Source organism: Fistularia commersonii, chromosome 8 (genome assembly GCF_037954325.1).
Source record: "Fistularia commersonii isolate RoL2024-O1a breed Wild chromosome 8, RoL_Fcom_v1.0, whole genome shotgun sequence".
NCBI classification, from domain to species: Eukaryota; Metazoa; Chordata; class Actinopteri; order Syngnathiformes; family Fistulariidae; genus Fistularia; species Fistularia commersonii.
Genome location: NC_141291.1, coordinates 10,047,898 through 10,066,418, shown reverse-complemented (window position 1 = coordinate 10,066,418; position 18,521 = coordinate 10,047,898). Strand labels below are relative to the sequence as shown.

The window sequence follows — 18,521 nt, the reverse complement described above, 5'->3', positions numbered from 1 at the left end:
ATAAACCGCGCGTCTCCGCTGTCGGTGTCAGTCCCGCCGCTCCTCCGCGGTGCTGCAGGTCCGGACGACGAGGGTAGGAGGGAGGGTCGGTCTCCTCCCGCCCTCCCCCCCGTCCGGTGGCGTCCCCGGGAAGGCGAACCCTCGACTTGACGCCGGTCAGCAAACTTTTTTTGTTTTTTTTTAAAGCCAAAGTTTCGTCTTGGCGAGGCTTGCCGTCGCGGGCGCGCGCGCGCACACACACACACATTCATGCACACACACACACTCTCTCTCTCTCTCTCACACACACACACACACAAAACAGTTTGTTTGCATAACCGGGTTTCTTTTAAAGGGATACGGACCCGGTTCTTGCGCGGCCGAAGCGTCCCCGCCGGCGAGCCCGGGGAGGCTGTGAGGAGGACCGGGGGCCACATCCGACCCCTATTCTGCTTTATTTTTTATCTTTATCTTTTTAATTTTTATTTGTGTGGCCGTTTATAACGCATCGGCGCAATGACGCGCGGAGTGCGGAAGAAAACAAAAAAATCTCAATTAAAATAAAAAAGCAAACTACACAAATAAGCAAAAATTAGAGCATATTTCCGCTTCCGAACATTCAAACAACCCCCCCCCGCCCGGAATAAAGTGGGAAACGGAGGCCCCTGGAAGCCCCGCTGCTCAGACCTTCAAATCAAATGACCTCAGCGGTGTTCCGATGACCTTTCCTGCGCGTCCCCTCCCAGATGGAAGCCGTCACTTCACGCCAGCAGGCGCTCATTCACAACCAATCCACGCAGGAGATATGATCGCATTATTTCAACCCCGAATATCGATCCGATTTCGCCTGTTATCTGTTTTTTTTTTTTTTAATTCTCATTACTATCGCTACGGTCACGTCAGGTGGACGCGTCTGGATCTCGTTATGTTAGGGGGCAATATGTGGCACTTCTTCTATTTTTGGGTGGGAATCCCTCCTTGCCTGGAAAGAGAGACCCCCCCCTCAAAAAAATAGGGGGTTGAGGGTTTTGGGGAGTGGGGTGAGGTGTGTGTGTGCGTGTGTGTGTGTGTATGGGGGGGGGTCTCCAACTTGGTGCTTCGCTCTTCGCACAAACGAGGGAGCGCAACTCCAGAAATAAATAAATCTTAAAAGTAAAAAAAAATATAATAATAACACGTCGGAAGACGCCGGCGCAAGACAGAGCGCGGTATGTCGGTTCATGCGGTGGATTTAAATGAGCCCTCCCCCCCTTTTTTCTTCTCCCCCCCCCCCCCGTTCGTCCGGGACTCCTCTCTCTTTACTCTGCCGAGGGATGGGGCGTTCGCGGATTGCTCCGGAGCCGCGGTCACGTGGCCCGGTTCCCGGCGTCCTATTGGCGCAAGGCACGTGTCTGGGAGGACGGTGGGAAAACGTCACTCAAGGGGCTCGTATTGAAAATAAGAACAAAACTCCAGAGTGAGAGTATTAGAGCATCAGTTTAGGAGCCTCTTTATTTACCCTTAGTTTAGTTTAGGTGTAGCCGTCACCGAGCGCGCAAAGCGGATAACGCCGAATTGGACGGTGCGCAAATGGCACACGTTGTAACCTCGCGATAGCAGCCGTGAGCTGACATAGGGGGAATATTATGTCCAAAAAGTATGTTTTTCTCCGAGGACACTACCGAGAGGCTTTGCATGGTGTCCGAGACACTCACTGACATTTGAGTTTTTTTTTTTTAATTTTCTATTTTTTTTATTTTCATTTTTTGCGTGCGTGCGTTCGTGTGCATGTGATTTGGCTCCGCTCCGCTTGAACTTCTTTGAGATTTTATTTTTTATTTTTTCAAATCCAGCAGCTTGGGAGAGCGATAAAGGGGTTAAAGAGAGTAAAGCGTGGGGGAAAGTGAATCAGTATGGAAGAAAATGATCACGGCAACAGAGACGCGGTGGAGCGGCAGGAGTCGGCGGACGAATCCAACAGAGCCATCCTTCCCCTTCTGCAGGCGCCGGGGAACCTGCAGATCCCTCACAGGGTCACCAATTTCTTCATCGATAACATCCTGCGCCCGGATTTCGGACGGAAAAAGGACGCGGGCGCAAACCTTGAAGAGAGCTTGGCCACGCCGGAGAGACACAGCAGCCCCGCCGCCCCGCAGACCGAGCCGGTGGGCAGCACGGTGCCCACCGAGGGGACCTCCACGCCGCACACGGTCACCGCGGCGAAGAAAGCCGCCATAGCCGCGGAGGAGCCGCTCAAATCCCGCGGGGAGAACGGAGACCAGTGCCTAAGCTCAGACTCAGACAGTTCCCAAGCCAGCTCGAACCCGGCGCCGTCCCAGCCCATGCTGTGGCCCGCCTGGGTTTACTGCACCCGCTACTCGGACAGGCCTTCGTCAGGTGAGCGTCTCCCTCCGCCGGTAACCTGAAATACCCCGTAACACTGACCCGGATGCGGTGACCGACTTTTCTGGAGCGGCGCGGAGCTGCGTTTCGCGGAAGGGAAATAACATTTTTTTTTCCTCTCTTTAAAAAAAAAGAAAATAAAGAAAAAAAAAATAGGGCCCGGGTCTACTTGCAAGCCGCGATTTTTTAAAACCCATTTTAAAATCGCCTTAAAAAAACACAAGCCATCTTCCCTTGCTAATACACACTAAAAATCTTTTTTTTTAAATAATCCTGATATCACTTGCGGCTCGGGAGGAAATGTGCACGTTCTATCCGCGTCCTCGTAGTCTTATTAAGGTCCCCCCCTCTTCCTCCTAACCCCGGATGCGAGAAGCGCTGCAGACGTCGCGTCTATTCGTGGAATAATTTTGCACGAGAAAAATTATATTTGACGCACAATTCGTTGCGTTTATTTTGCGCGCAAAAAAACATTTGCGTTTGGGGCCGAGGGGGTAAAATACGCGTGTTTTCGCGATGCACGCTGCCGTCGTACGCACGGACGGGTCCGTCTCTGCTTTCTGTTTTTTCATCCTCTGATTTTCTCTTGAACTTTCTGCAACAACTTCGGAGCCAGAATTTAAGTCGTTCTATCGTGTGCGTGTGTGAATATGCATGTGTGTGTGTGTGTGTGTGTATATACCATCCAAAGTGGAGTACAACTTGTTCTCATGCATTATGGAGCTGACGCGGTATGTGGAGTGGGGGACTACTACGAGTTGTAGTTGTACGTGTTTTTTCATATATGCTGCTTGAAAACAAAGATACACACACACACACACACACACACACACACACACACACACACACACACACACACACACACACACACACCGAAGACGACTCGGCTCGTATCATGTGAGATGTTGGAGAAGCCAAGCGTTAAAAAAACAGCCATCAGGCCTTAGTCCACACCGAAAATGAACCCGTGTGTGTATGTCTGTGTGTGTGTGTGTGTGTGTTCACTCCATGATCAAGTGACCCACAAACACCACGCACCGCAGAAGCAGCAGCATTTCAAACTCACCTGAGCTGCACTGGTGAGGATTTCAAGTGTTCCCATTGGTTAATAATTCCATACAACTGCAGGCAACGTCAGTGTGCGTGTGTATGTGCGTGTGCGTGTGAGGGGAAGAGTTAGAGAGACAGAAAGGGAGGGGATATTATTGCCTCTAGGATGTCGGTTGTGTTTTTTTAAAAATGACATCATTGTGTTTATTTTTATTTTTATGACCGGATCCGATGGCTTGATTGTTGTTTGGTTGTGTTTTTTTTTTTGCATTTGAACTTTATTTGATTTCATCGTTTTACGCGTAAAAGCAAACTATCCCTTCGGCCACGTTGCGAGCGTGTAGATGGGAATAAAGCATGTGTGTGTGTATGTGTGTGTGTTTGCGTGTGTGTGTGTGTGTGTGTGTGTTTGTGTTTGTGTGTGTGTGTGTGTGTGTGTATGTGCGTGTCCGTCACGCCCCCCCCCCCCACCCCTTGCTGCAGGGCCGAGATCTCGCAAACCAAAGAAGAAAACGACCAGCAAAGAGGACAAGCGACCACGGACGGCCTTCACAGCAGAGCAGCTGCAGAGACTCAAATCGGAGTTCCAGACGAACCGCTACCTGACCGAGCAGAGGCGGCAGAACCTGGCGCAGGAGCTGGGCCTCAACGAGTCCCAGATCAAGATCTGGTTCCAGAACAAGAGGGCGAAGATCAAGAAGGCCAGTGGCACTAAAAACAGTCTGGCCTTGCACCTGATGGCGCAGGGACTGTACAATCACGCTACCGTCACGAAAGACGAGAAATCGGACAGCGATTGAGTTGTTTTTTTTTTTTTTTTTTCCCAGAGACGCGTCCTCCTGACGACTCGCAGCCTCCAGCGACTCTTCCAGATGTTCTCACAATAAAAAAAAAAAAGTCTACCTACAGAAATATTTAACCACCGCGCAGCAGATAAAGACGCCAGAAAGTAGCTTTTTACTCCCTTAACGTTGACAGAATAAAAACATAAAATAAAAAAAAATGATAATCATAAACTAGAATCCAAGTTGACTGGGCTGATGGGGGTCCAGGCGGGAATATTTAACGCGACCATAGGTCTCTATAGGAGTGTTATAACGGTTTTCGTTATATAACCGAGCCTTCAATGCAATAACTTCATCCAGTTAAGGGCCAGTGTATAAAGTATACCAGCATAAATTCTTTAAAAATACAGAGAGATATTTCTGCAATATTACGTCTATAAAAGATGTTGTATAAAAAGGTATGTTTTCATTGTTTGTTGCCCCCCCCCCCACCCCACCAGGAGGTCCAACGCTCACACCCTTCACCCTCTGCAGGCCTGCACACCTATGATTGTCTCCATCCTCCGTTCAGCCGAACCGGCGCTCGACGCTCGGATCTCGTCAGTGACGCGAACAAAAACTTAAAAAAAGTCCAAAGAATATATTTTATTTTATTTTTTTTCCTTCATCGTCATCATCATCATTATCATCAAGGCTACTGTGAATTTAAAAAAAAAAAAAAAAAGATTTTTTTTTTTTCTAAGCTTGTTGGGTTTCCTTGGTTGTTGTTTTATTTGGATGTAAAACGGATATGGTTGGGTGTCACCTGCAAACCTAATCGGGCAGACTATGAACTTTGATACTTTATCTTTTTTTTTTTCGTAAATAAAAATCATGTAAATGATCGAAGGAAGAGGCGGCGATGGCTTTTTTTCTCTAACCCGCCACTTATACCGAGGGGCCGCGTTCGGCTTCGCTCATAACGCCTGCGCTCTCGTCTCCTCGCCTTCCACATAGATAGCGCGTCCCCTTCCTCACACCAACGCATCTGTGCAGCTATTCTAGTTTCTAAATAGCAATACCAATCACTTTTTTGTTTCCTTTTCTAACTAAATGAATGGAAGGCTGTAATGCTGCCTATTAAAAGTCACAGAAACAACTCTGTAGCATAAAGACAATGACAACCGTTTTGCGCACTCTTTTGAAAACTATAAATGCAGGTTTATTGGATGTTCTCGTTAAATCTTCCTCTATAAACGTTTTATTACATATCCATTTATCAAGAAAGAAGGCAAAACCGTCAGTGACTGTATTACAAATGTTGGAAATCTCTTATAGTTGTTAAAAGGACTTCATATGTGTATTTATATAGATTATATTGAGAAGAAAAAAAAAATCTATCCAATGACCAGTGTTGCTTTAGAGTAGATATCTGAGGTGTTTACACTGCTTGTTTATCTTGCAATAACTTTTTGTTTTTCTTTATCGTGAATGAAAAATAGTCTATGGGGCCTTTTTGCATGAAAGCTGCAATTCGTTGTACTTGGGCAAACTGTGTTTTTTTTTTTTAAAAAAAGAAAACTTTGGTCTTCGTCGAGGAGAGTGCAGCCGAGCTAAGTTTCCGACTGTATCCAAACCAAATTGTGGACTTTTTTTTTGCGCCTTTCAAAAGTGTTTTGTTGTGTATCTGCAAAAAGTGTGTGTGAATTAAAATCCACCAAACAGAAACACACTTTGCCTTAAAAGTTCAAGTGTGAACTTTTTATTAAACAGAACTGTGCCGAATCAGATGAGCAGTATTACTACAAATGCAGACTATTCAAGTTGAATGCCTTTATGAACACTGCTGGTACGACATTATGAATTTACTCATCAGCGTATATCTATCTATATATGAACATGTTTAAATAAAAATTACAGCACAGAGTTGTAGAATACAATGCTATTTTTTATTTTATGTTGGAAGTATTCTTTGGTATAAATGTACATAATTTGTATCATGTATTAATTGTGTAATTAACTGCCTCCTGGAAAAACTGCAAAAGAAGAGTAAATAAACCTTGAAGATTATAAAAAAAAATAAAAATAAAAAAAGAGAATAAGCCTCTGACATGTTTTATGTTGTGAGGGGGGTGGGGGGTTGAATCAGGAAACGTGACCCTCACAGTCAAATCAGCTCTGAGCATCAGCAGCCATTACAATGAATAATATGAAAACACTCACACACGGACACACACACACACACACACACACATACACACACACACACACACACACACACACACACACACAAGTATCCAAATGGTCAAAGGAAACTCATAATGGCGGTTTTAAATCAATGTTGCAAGGTGTCAAAATTCATAAATGCAATCAGAGACATTATTAATTTGAATAGCATGATAATCCTTCCACCCACTCACTCAGGATCAAATTCAGAGGATTTTAAGATTAAAACATTTCAAAAAAAAAAAAAAAAACACACACAAAAACAACCAAACAATATGCAAAAGGGAAAAAGCCTTGAACAATTTCCAGACGTGTTTCCTCAACAATGCCTTATCTGCATTTTCCTACTTGCACCGCTAGTCTTTGGGACGCTACGCGCAACAGCCAGCTTGGAGCAGGCAGAGAGAGGGGCTGCTCCCAGCACTGTCTTCATGACGGTCAGTCTTCCTTTTGCCGCCTCTGAAAAGAGCCTGCGCTTCAGTCCAGAAACGGGGAGTCGAAAGGAGAGTAGGAGAAAGAGGGAGGAAGGGAAGGAGGGAGGGAGGGGGTGAGAACAGGAGACAGAAAGAGAGAGCAAGAAAGAGGGAGAGAGAGAGAGAGAGAGAAACGAAGGTCAAAGCCTGTCATGGCTGCAGGTGGCTGGTTTCCCCCTCCCACCCCTCAGTAACCCATTCTCCACACACAGCTTTCTCACTCCCTAACTCTCTCTCTCACACACACACACACACACACACACACACACACACACACACACACACACACACACACACACACACACACACACACACACACACACACACACACACACACACACACAATCTTACTATAACTTGGCTTTATTTTATTCTTGCCAAGCAAACACGCATCCCCGCTCACGCCAGCACACTTCATCTATATTTGTTCCTCTGCTCTCGCACTCCGGTTCTCCATCCAACACGTCAATAGGAACCTTCATCGCAAACATTCGCCGGCAGAGAAGCTTTGCTCCCCGGAGTTCACCTGGGGACACTGAAACACCAATAGCTGAAAGTGGCTGGGCTGGATCGAAACAAGTGTCGTGGAAGAAAAAAAAAAATTTTTTTTCTTCAGCTAAACGAGATCCATCTTCGGATCTTCGGACGCGAGTTTTCGATGATCGAGTGACCGAAAGCAGTGAAGTTTGGCGCTTTTGGGCTGGTTCAACTCCACCCCAACCCCAAAAGAAAGCCGCAACAGAAAAATAAACAATACGGGCGGGTAAAGCTAATCGTAAATCACCATATAACCAAAAGTTAAAAACTTCCTCTTTAGGTTGCAAGCGGCTGAAATAAGAATAGTTTTTCACAAAGCCACATGGTTCTTGTGCTGGAGAGAGGTGGATGCAACAGGAAAGTATCAATGTCCACCTTGAAACACAAAAAGGCCCCGTCCAGCTACGACCTCTCCTACCATCCTCCCCCTCCTCCCCTACTGTGTCATTTACCCACAGCTTCTAAATGCTTCCTACAGCCGGAGTGGAATCTGCTCCGAGGTGCCTGCGCTTTGTGGCGGAAACATAATTAAAGTGGTGAGAGATGTAAAAAGGTGAAGAATGGGGATGACATCAGGCCAATTTCACACTTGGCACTCGAATGGCGAGGTCCAAGCCAGGGCTCTTGCCTCGCAACGCAGATCAAAGCCCACTGTCACCGCACCAGCGCAGGGAAAAAAAGAGGTAAAAGGACACCTAACTATGCTAATCCCCAGGACGAATATATTTTAATCTTGTTAGAATACAAGTTAATGCCGTGGGTCAGTGACTGAACTTTTTTGGCGAGAATGAGAGGTGGACAGAACTACTTTTACCTTTTCTACATGAGGTGCCTCTGTCTGGCACCGGATAAACAGCTAGGGACCGAGCAAACTTTTTCTTTTGGGACAAATTCAACGCATTATGGCGGCCGCGTACTGTACGAGCGGCAGATTGCAGACACAAGCTGGTGAAAAGGCAAAGCAAAAAAAGTTTTCATTAAGGACAACCATGGAGGGGGAAGAAAAAAAGAAAGACCCTGAACCCCGGTGGATGTGTCAGCGACCCCATCTGAATCCCCGCTAGGGCACCAAACATGCAAAGGAAATTAGTATTTTGTGGTCTGGTGTGTCCCGTCTCACATTGAGCCCTCCTTTCTCAAAAGCACCTTGGTAACCCTTGATCTCTCATGTATGGAAGTCGGGGCACTGGTGCCTGCAGAGGTTGACTAGGCAGACAATAGCGAGCGGATGCTTTCTGGAAAAGTCACACCCAGGCAACTCTTATTTCACACACCGTGTTTGAGTGACCCTTGGAAAAAAAAAAAAAAAAAAAAAAAAAAAAAAAGGAGGAAGATGCAACGCTTTTAAATAAAGATTTTTTTTTTTTCACTTAACAAAATTCAGGAGGAAAAAACATCCATGCGTATTTTCTCATGCAGGGGAAACAAATTAAAACATGCATTACATTGTTTATGGAAAGGTTTGACCAGCAGAGCTCACTTTGCACAAATGTCTGTTAGTCTTTGGTTAAAGGGAGAAAATGCAACAAAAAAAACACCAGGTGACAAAAAACGTCTTTCGAAACAGTCTCTGGATGATGCTCCAGACGACGGCAGAGGTGAATCATTGGTTAAACCTCAGCTGGGTTATAAAGCTTTTTACCAAACAGCTTTGTTTGGTTGACCTGCTCACTGACAGGAGAGAACCGGCGAACAAAAGATCAAACCGTAAAATAAAAGAATCAGAAACCATGTAAGAAAAATATATGTTTTTGGCGAGCAGAAGTAGATGCCGTTCACTAAAACAATTTAACACTGGACACAGATGCATGTTAGCGTGATCGGTTTTATCACATTATTGCATAAAGCTTCAAATTACAGTAGGTTTATTGTCAATTTATATTCTGACTACTGACTATCTCCCTTGAAAAACATTATTATCAATAAAGAAAAAAAAAATTCTAAAATTTGCAAGATTCCAATCCCAATGCTGTATTCTGTCTGGCTAAATAAGAAAGTCACTCTCGATTTGTACACTCAACACTTAATTTGTAAAACTTTACTATAAGCCCCTGTTTATCATTCACAAGAGGGACAAAGGCGCCATAGGTTAAACACTAATGTAGCAATATATAGATATATAGCAAGCGATCACACAAAACAGATTTCATTCATTTTACCTTCTTCTCTGGAAAATGGTACTTTTAACAGTCTTTTTATCCTGCAATTCTCCATGTGGATGCTCTAAAATCTTCACCTGCTGGTGCCACCAACCATGGAGGTGTTGGAAAAACACACAGATACTAAATACATAATAAAGCAACCCAAGGGGACATAATTATTACCCTTTCGTTATAGAAATACTTTTCTTAAAGATTCTGTGGTGATGTGGCAAACACACGTCAGGTCGGGTTTTAACCTCCGCTCAGGCTGATTGGCTCTTTAATCATCTCATTTTAGCACCGACATGACACAGGGACTATTAAGCCTATGATTCTTTATGATATGAAGCACCTTTCTGAGTCATATAAACTGTAGCATAGATTTCATAACAACCCAGTTAAAACTCAATTTAATAAGACGGGGCAGTTGTTTATCGCTTTCTATCATTTCCTAATTATTTGGCTAAAATGAACGGTTTGTGGTGTCAAAATGATTTACTCCTGCACCTCGAAAAAGAGGAATTTTGATTTATTTGAAAAAGTGTCCAATATTGTTTCTATATTACATTTTCTCTCAAATCCGCTCACCTCGCTCTAATTTACAACAGAAGTTGATTGAATCTTCACCAGGAGTTTGTTTATGGCACACTGTGCGGTTCCACCTTGAAAATATTACATTAGCTGTCTAAATTTTTAGTGGAAGATTCCTGCATTATCCACACAGATCAAAATCTGGTATTAATTATTTGCCTTGGAATTGAACAAGATTTCGCTCCAGACGTTGACGCTTGTCGTTCAGGTGATCTCCCGAAGCCTCAAACTCGGGTTGAGGGTGTTTGGACTGCACTTTCTGATGAACTCATTTCGGGCTCTTAATATCACAAAGCCCTGAATAAAACAATCACCATTAAAGACACGGGCAAAGGCATTAGTGGTAATGTGATATGCTCCGCTACAACTTCAGCATTAATAAGCTGGGGGAGTCCACTTAATAAAAATCAAATCCCATCAACAAAACAGCCAGTGTGTTTGTGTGCCTTCTTGAAATAATTGAAACATTCTTGTACAAAGTGAATTAAAATGTACAACAACACAGCCACGCCATTTCTGGCCTTTTTCCACAGAGTTTGTGTTGTTTGCTGACACACAGCTCGACAGGGTCAAGGATACATCTGACTCACCTCAGGCCCCTGGTCTCCCCGGGGACCGGCCTGTCACTCATTTTGTTGTTACGCATCATAGCTGACAGAGGCACAAAGTGAGAGCTCGATGCCGCGGCAACAGCAGCAACATCATCACGAAAAAAAAAAAGAAAAAAAAAAACATCCTTAGCATGACATCTTCCTCCTAGTCCACCGCCAGCTCTCTACAGTGGAGACGGGAACAAACACATATTCACACCAACAGAAAATAATGTGTCACTCAGTAGATGGGGGGGGGGGCTAAAAATAGATGATTTGGACATTTCTCTTAAAAATCCCTCACACTGCAGTTTGGGCGTGGGGATTCCTTGCAATGAAGTTGTTCTGGGGTGGCAGCCATACCTGCAATGGCGGGGAAATAATTGGGTGGAGTGCTTGATTTCAGACGCTTTATAGAGACTCAACATGCACAGTTTTTGCTCTTTGGGCTGCTTTAAATGGGTCAGTGAAACAGGTTAGTGTATAGCCTCTAATTGGTTCCAGTTAGATGACATAATACACACATGCATAGAGCTGTTTCACTCAGAACAAAGGCTCGCAATGATCACTGAGTTGTACTTTGTTCTTTCAATATTCAAAACGAAACAGTCACTGCAGTACTGTGTGGCGCCGCTTCTGAATAAAAATGTCAGCGTGGCCAATGGCAGCAACCCGATTTGAGACAGCAGTACAACCCAGAATCACGTACAAGGGTACGAGACGCTTTAAGCTACATTGGGGGAAAAATGTCTGTGACTTGGTCAAAAGATGATTTGGAGAGTCAAATGGCAGCCCGCCAAAGATGTGGGTGAAGAGTTCAAAAAGTTGTTTTTTTTTAATCCCCCTTTAGATGACGTTGCAGAAAAAAGGTCAGATTGAATCTTGAAGAAGAATATTAGGCGGAAATTCTGAAGCGTTTGAACTTTAGCATTCCATTGACTCCTTATGTTGCTCGTGCTCTTCATGTTATTCATTTTTCCAACTTAACTGTTTCAAATGAGAAAGTACGGCCATTCCGCATCATGACTTGAAACAAACCGTATGTTAAACAATGGTGAACTAGTCATCTTGCAATAAACTATGACAAAGGATGTTGCACTCCACTGATTTCAGCTCTTTATACCTGTCGAGAATTCTTTATGCGCCGTACCAGGCGGCCTTAAACACAAAAAAAAATAATCATTCCGGTTTGAGTTGGCATACGAGGCAAGCCCCAGCTCAGTCGACCGTGCTCAGCTCACAGTGGTGGGCGTCTCTCTCCTTCTCCCTCTCACCCATTTTTTTTGCTGCATGCTGCCATTTTAACTGTTCCTGAGTGGCAGGCGAGAGGGCGGGGCCGGTAGCGACGGCCATGATGGCGGAATCGCTGCACTCATGCCAGAGGAATAGCCTCGACATCAAAAGCGTGCTCACGCGTCGGGACTACGTTGCATTTTTGGACCTAAAGCGGCGGCTGTTGGTAAAGGAGGATTGTATTATGACAAGGTGTCACTGGTAGCATCGTGCGCACAATGAAACATGATGGCTACAGAATGAGCATAGAAATATGGACAATCTGACAAATAGAGAAAACAATAAAAGGTGTGAGAAGATATTCTCGACTTGCACCAAAAATGCTACAAACGTGTCAGAATCATACTTTATCAGTATGGCCTGTTGAGAACGCACTCGCTGTTTCTATGCAGGACTGAAAAGAGTATTTTCCTTTCACTTGAAGATAACCATAAATGCTACTTCTTTAGGATTCAGCAAAACACAGGATGGCAGTGTCTGTGGGTGACCTCTGCAAGATACCTAAAATATTACACGCCTGTATTAACATTGTTAAGAAGACAAGCATTACTTACTGTTCATGTGAAAGAAAATTTCCAAATATGTTAAAAAAATAAAAAAATAAAAAAAAAATCCAATCCTCCCCAAAGTGATTGTGTTGGATTAGATCAACTTAAAAAAAATTAAACAAAGTGACTGGAAGCTCAGAGGAGGTGATCCTGTTTGCCCGTCGTCTGACGGACAGAAAACATCTGGCAATTTTTAATTGTGAGCGACAGAGAGCTGAAAAGTGAGGAAATGTTGCCAGAAAATTGCTCCTTGTGTGTCAAAGCACATTGTGTATCATGAGGGTCACATCCATTCTGCATCTCCCCACCCCCAACTTTGAAAATTAAAAAGATGACCCAAGAAGCTCCTAACCAACTACATTTGAGGTCAAAGTTCAGGAGGTCCCCTTGGCAACACCAGGGCAACAAGCAACTTTGTCTAGACAGGTCATGGTATCCCCCCTCCACCCCAACCCAACCCATGCTCAACCAACCCACAACCCCCTGGTTCTTTCCGGAAGGAGGGGTCAACAGTAGCCAAGTGCAGGGTAAACAGGGCAGGGTGGGGGTGGCCTTTGGCCCTCGTGAGGTCGGATCAGCACCTCCACCCTCCACTGATCAAAGATGAGGATCTTCCATGCCAGCGCCTTAGTCGGAAGGGGGGCAGGGTCGAAAGATGAACTCAGCGATTCTGTAATCTAGACGTGTCCATACCCAATTGTCTTCTTTCACAGCCCAAAATGGACCCTTCCGGTGGCACTGATTACATTAGGGAGGACAGACCCCTTTCACTGGGGCGCCCGGACAAAAGAGGCGCTTCCGTGCCCCTCACCATCTGGTCCCAATATAACAGAAAAGGTCCCAGGAAGAAAAAAAAAAAAAAAAAAAAAAGGAAAAAAAAAAGAAAAAGAAAAAAAAAAAGCTCAGGCAGCACACAGCCTGAATGAAAGGAACGCTGTTTGAATAGATGGGATGGCTGGACAGATAAGCAAACATACAGTAAAGCCTCACATTTACACAGAGATTGGCAACCAATCTGCATGAGCAAATAAAGCCATGGGCTCTGATGAGGTCTGTGATTCATTGACAGATTTAAGTAGAAATGGAATTATTCTGTGCACCAAATGATGAATACTCCTTCAACATCATTGCGATTACAAACTATAAATGCCCAGAGGCTCTCCAGTCAGTGTTAAACTACACAGTAGGCCACATGACTAGATTTGTAATGAAAATCATTAAGAAATGGGCTTTTTTCCTCTTTTTTTTTTTTTGTTTTAATTAAAAAAATAGTCAACAGAAACCAAGCTAAATATTTAAAACATCATGCATTAGTCATAAACAAACCTGTTAAAGAGATGGACCAACTTTGCTGAAAGTAAAACAGCAATGCAGCAAAGCCAAGGTGTCACAGTCCTCTGTTGTCAGTTCCTACCATTCGCTGTCTTGTACACCGTGAGCCGTACGTCTGTAATTCTCTTCATTAGCCAAGGCTTTGTCAAAGCAACGCGGAAGATCCAAAGTTTTTGCCGTTTCACAACACCGTTGTTTAAAGAAGAGCTCTGCTCACAGGAAACCACCGGCTGGGAAGCCATTGCTTTCTCTCCAATTAAATTAGTATGATTTTAAATCCTGTGAGACTTTTATCCAAAATATAACAATGCAACCACTTTACTTCAGCAGCCGTTTGGAGCGGTGGAACACGCAATGGCATCACAGTGTTGCTGTGACAAAACCAGATACCTGGGAGTTTTTGGAGGATGTGTTTTGTTAATGCTGACATTGAGCTCTGCCGTGCTCGGTTTGTTTTTCCTCACATCCGAAGCCCACGAGAAAATTTGGTTAAATAAACAACCTCATTCGCGGCAAAGGTAATGCCGCCCTTGATCTTGAGTTTGTCAGGAGAAAGGTGAGTGTAACACATTAAGAAATAAAAGTTAGACTGAGTTTCTGGCCAATATGGGATTAGCAGCTTTGTTGTAAAAATGGATTTTTAAAGACGAAAAGAAAGTTAATTCCCGTTCCAGATTGACACAGCCAGACCACCTGTTAGGATCAGGCTGATTTTGAAGAACAGATGCACTTTGCTTCGCACATGTAAATGATACTGAGGAATTATAACATTTGGAGGTTATGAAGACAGAGAAAAATTAAAAGTTAAATCTTGGTGATTTGCATGATGGTTAGGATTTAGAAATTTCAAAATAGACCTTTTCGACAACAGGTGAGGACAATGAATCTGTGTATCTCTACTTTTCCACCAAGTATAATATATGTCTGCAATTTACTAAGGTTTTCATCTCTCTCAGTTTTTCCAATTTTATTTTTGAATTATGACTGAAATTGAGGCATGCATTTTAGCACATTCTGGGCTACCATGAGTCTTTAACACATTTAAATTGCGTTTCACTGGCAATTATTTTGGTATTTTATGATTCGGTAAATGTTAACGTTTGGTTCTAGATTCTCAGCACATAAACCAAGCTGTGCTGGGAAATGACACTGGGCATTAGTCGGGATTTTCTGACTTTTTTTTTTTAAGGCCCGTCTTTGAGAAAATGCGATGCAACTTAGCGAGTTTTCGCTGTGAGTGTTCGCTTTAGGATTCCACAATAGGTCAAATGTACACATGTGATGTGAGTTTACATATGCCAATTTAATTATCCACAAATGGGGCACAGATCAATGGAAGAATGAATGTTTATTTCAATTTTAACTAATGGAAACAAGTCAACTGCTTATGATTTCAGAGAGCAATATCCTGAGAGGAGAAGAAATAACTGAGAAGTCCAATATCATAAAAGACCTATTTCATAATTCCCTGCTGTGATACAGCAACACCCTACACATTACTTTTCTTTTCTCCATGTCATTTGTGGAAGTATGACTTCATATTGAGGGAAAACCCAAAGGAGGAACAATGCTGTGATCTGTCTGATGCTCTGGCAATAAAGCTCCAGTGGAAAGATGAGAAAATAAAGTCCAAAACATCAAAGATGGGGCGCTGACATATTTTACTGCTTTATAATGCTCAAGATCTGCTGCGCTGACTTCGATGAAGATCATGATTTAACATGCACGTCCTAGATCTTTGTAGTGAGACTGCACACCTGAATCTGCTTGGGTTCTTATAGCCTTGACAGTAAAACCTCCAGAGCACACAAACAAGAGGCGCTTCATGTTTACGTTTTCCTTACTGGGTTTCCTCTAAACTGCTTTTGGACCTGTAGGGGTCTACACACCAGAAGAAAACAAAACAAAAAAAATGGAGGGGGGGGCATCAAAGGGTATATTATTTGAGGGGAGACAACTTTAAGATGACAGTTTATTGGTAAATTGTTGTGAGTCAGTCAAAATGAGGTTCTATATGTGTGGAGTTCGGCAGCAGTCTGAGCGTACACCTCTCAACCCCAGACATTTTTAGAAAAAACGCTTAATTTATTTCAATGTGCTGGTGCCATGCACGCATGTTCAAACAAACTTTTTTTTTTAACTCTTGCACAGAACTTAGCACACTGATTCATATTCATGAACTTCTTTGCTGGTTTCTCAAGTAGCTAGTGTAGAGAAATAATAATCAAGAGACAAAATAGAAAATAAAAATAAAAAATAGAAGATGCACGACGACAGTCACAGCTGAAAGCACAGCAAAAAGTAGTAAAAAGAACTCGTAAAAAAAAACAAAAAAAAAAACAGTTCCTGACTCGCTCCATGATAGTGCATTCCATTTACATTGATTATTTCTGTATGTACTCCGTCCTTGTATCATAGGAAAAGATGCGATGCCTCGCAAAGATTTTCCAGAAAACTGACCAATAGGAACACTTCTTTTCAGAGCGTTCCTCCTATATTCTCAACTTCTCCTATTCTCCTGCAGTCAAAGCTGCAACACAGAGCAGTGCTCCCTCATTGTTGCTGGAAGTGCATCCCTTATTCACAGGACTCTATCCAGGGTGTGCATTCCACTAATTATTTACTTTGGAGGGGTTTAAGAAAATGTAAATAATGGCAGCATAATCAAGTCCAGCCCACCAGTATTCCCACTCATATGTGTCTGCTGGGGATTACAAATAACTGGCAGACACCAGCTCCGATTCACAACTGCTGGATAAGTGAAGTGAGTGTGACATATAGAGGACAGGTGGTGCCAGTCAAGTGAGGTATGCCAGCACAGTTCCAATCTGTAGTTTGGTGGCTGTATAATTAGTTATTTTTCCACAGCACTCCACAAATTATGTCATCAGGCCTTACAGAACACTCATTATTCAGTGCAACAAACAAGCTGGAAATAATATTCAATCCTAGGGAGACCTGAGCAACGCATACCAGGGAGGTGCTTGAGTCGCGGTGTGAAATCAACAAGAACCAACACGACACCTGGCATTTTCCAGCTAAAGGGGACTGTTGCACATTTATGATCACAATGGCGAGAAATGTGTCTTTACAGTGCAGAGCTCACCTGCAGAAATGTAGCACACACACATAATTTGCTTTAAAGTACGCTCCAAATTCCACCATAAACATGTATAGTGGAGGAAACAGCGTTGATCAATGATAAGACATTGTTACGAAAACGAGAAATTAAGCAAAAATGAATGTGGCTCAGCAGCAGTTTGAGGAATATATTATCATGCTGTCACAAGACTAGTCCTGATGTCAGCGTGCATCTACATAATTACTCATGTTCAGGCACCGCCCAGCAGCATCTGGAAGTGTAGAGATATTTCAAAACAATAGAGATTCAGAATCATAAACTGGGGGGGGGAAGGAAAGCTCTTAACAAAAACGTCACCTGTAAAGAGACGATTCAACTGTGGATGAAAGCCGATTAAAAGTATAATTAATTTAAATTACCAAAAAAAAAAAAAAAAAAAAAAAATTCGATACACCATATGCATATAGCTATTATTAACTAGGGTATACTGAGAAATTATTTCAAGCAATTCTCATAAACTTTGCCCCCCCCCCCAAAAAAAAACAATAGCATTGTTCTTTTTTGAAATTAATAAGGCACCTGTTCCTGCAAATGAAATGAGGATTAGTTTGACAAATATTGTATGTGGTGAGAAAAAGCAACAAATGTTCAAAAACAGGCATGCAGGTCGAGAGGCATTCACATCCTGAAGGTGAGAGAGCAGAGATGGTCGGGGGTGCGGCGATGACAAGCTTCACTTGTCTTCAGTGGCGTAACTTCAATGTGATTAAGTTATTATTTGCTTGAATAATTTTCCTTTGAGAAAATGCGAATTTGAAAGTAAAGCTCGTCAACGTGCTTTACTGGGTCGAGCCGGCGTGTCGTTTCATGCCTTGAACTGGCGAGTTCAAAATCTAAATTTACCAAACAAACAAAACAAATAAGATTGATGTCTTTCCGATAGAGCTATAGTGGACCAAAAATACAGCAGTACAAAAAAAAAAAAAAAAACATCAACTGAATAGGTTCCGTCAAGGAGGTTTCATTAACTCTTCAGCTATAAAATGACAATTTCTGACATTTCTGCCTTTTAGTTCCTGCTCGGACTGAATCCCAGTGACTTTTCATAATAACGAAAAACACTAGAAATGCTATTAGATGAAAACACGCATTACGTTATGAGAGAAATTGCACTAAAAATGAAAAATGGGAGCAAATAAAATAAATTTAGCGGATGTACTTGTTGCATTAGGAGGAGTTCACTCTACTGACGTTGTCCACCATCTTGTCGCTATAATAAAAACAGAATCTAATGAGTGTCCAACAATTACAAATGTCAGTGAAAATATTGCAGACAATAAATTGCAATGGATAATTAATAATGACAGTTAAGACAATAAAAAAGAACAAGAGAAAGAGAGAGATTAACGTGTGACACAAAGACTTTAAACAATCTGACTTCTTAGAGAGCTGCCTCGATATTTTCAAGCTTTGGTAAAAGTGATCCACGCCTTGATGTAAAGTCAATGCAAAGACTGAAAGGGGGTAATTAGT

General features: G+C 42.9%; 1 protein-coding gene and 2 long non-coding RNA genes across 4 annotated transcripts in view; 1 reads left to right on the top strand and 2 right to left on the bottom strand.

The window, feature by feature from the left end:
- The window catches only part of LOC147231882 (uncharacterized), a 43,936-nt gene that overhangs the window by 14,114 nt on the left and 11,301 nt on the right, over positions 1-18,521 (bottom strand). The window lies entirely within an intron of this gene.
- en2a (engrailed homeobox 2a) lies at positions 798-4,211 on the top strand. The gene is made up of 2 exons (XM_086151087.1): positions 798-2,355; positions 3,895-4,211. Exons 1-2 carry the CDS (start codon positions 1,872-1,874, stop codon positions 4,209-4,211), a joined length of 801 nt encoding a protein of 266 aa, XP_086007213.1. The 5' UTR covers positions 798-1,871.
- LOC147231883 (uncharacterized) lies at positions 17,700-18,240 on the bottom strand. Its single transcript, XR_015106515.1, has 2 exons — positions 18,208-18,240; positions 17,700-17,881 (listed from the first exon to the last, which is right to left on the bottom strand). It is a non-coding gene; the product is annotated as an uncharacterized LOC147231883 (long non-coding RNA).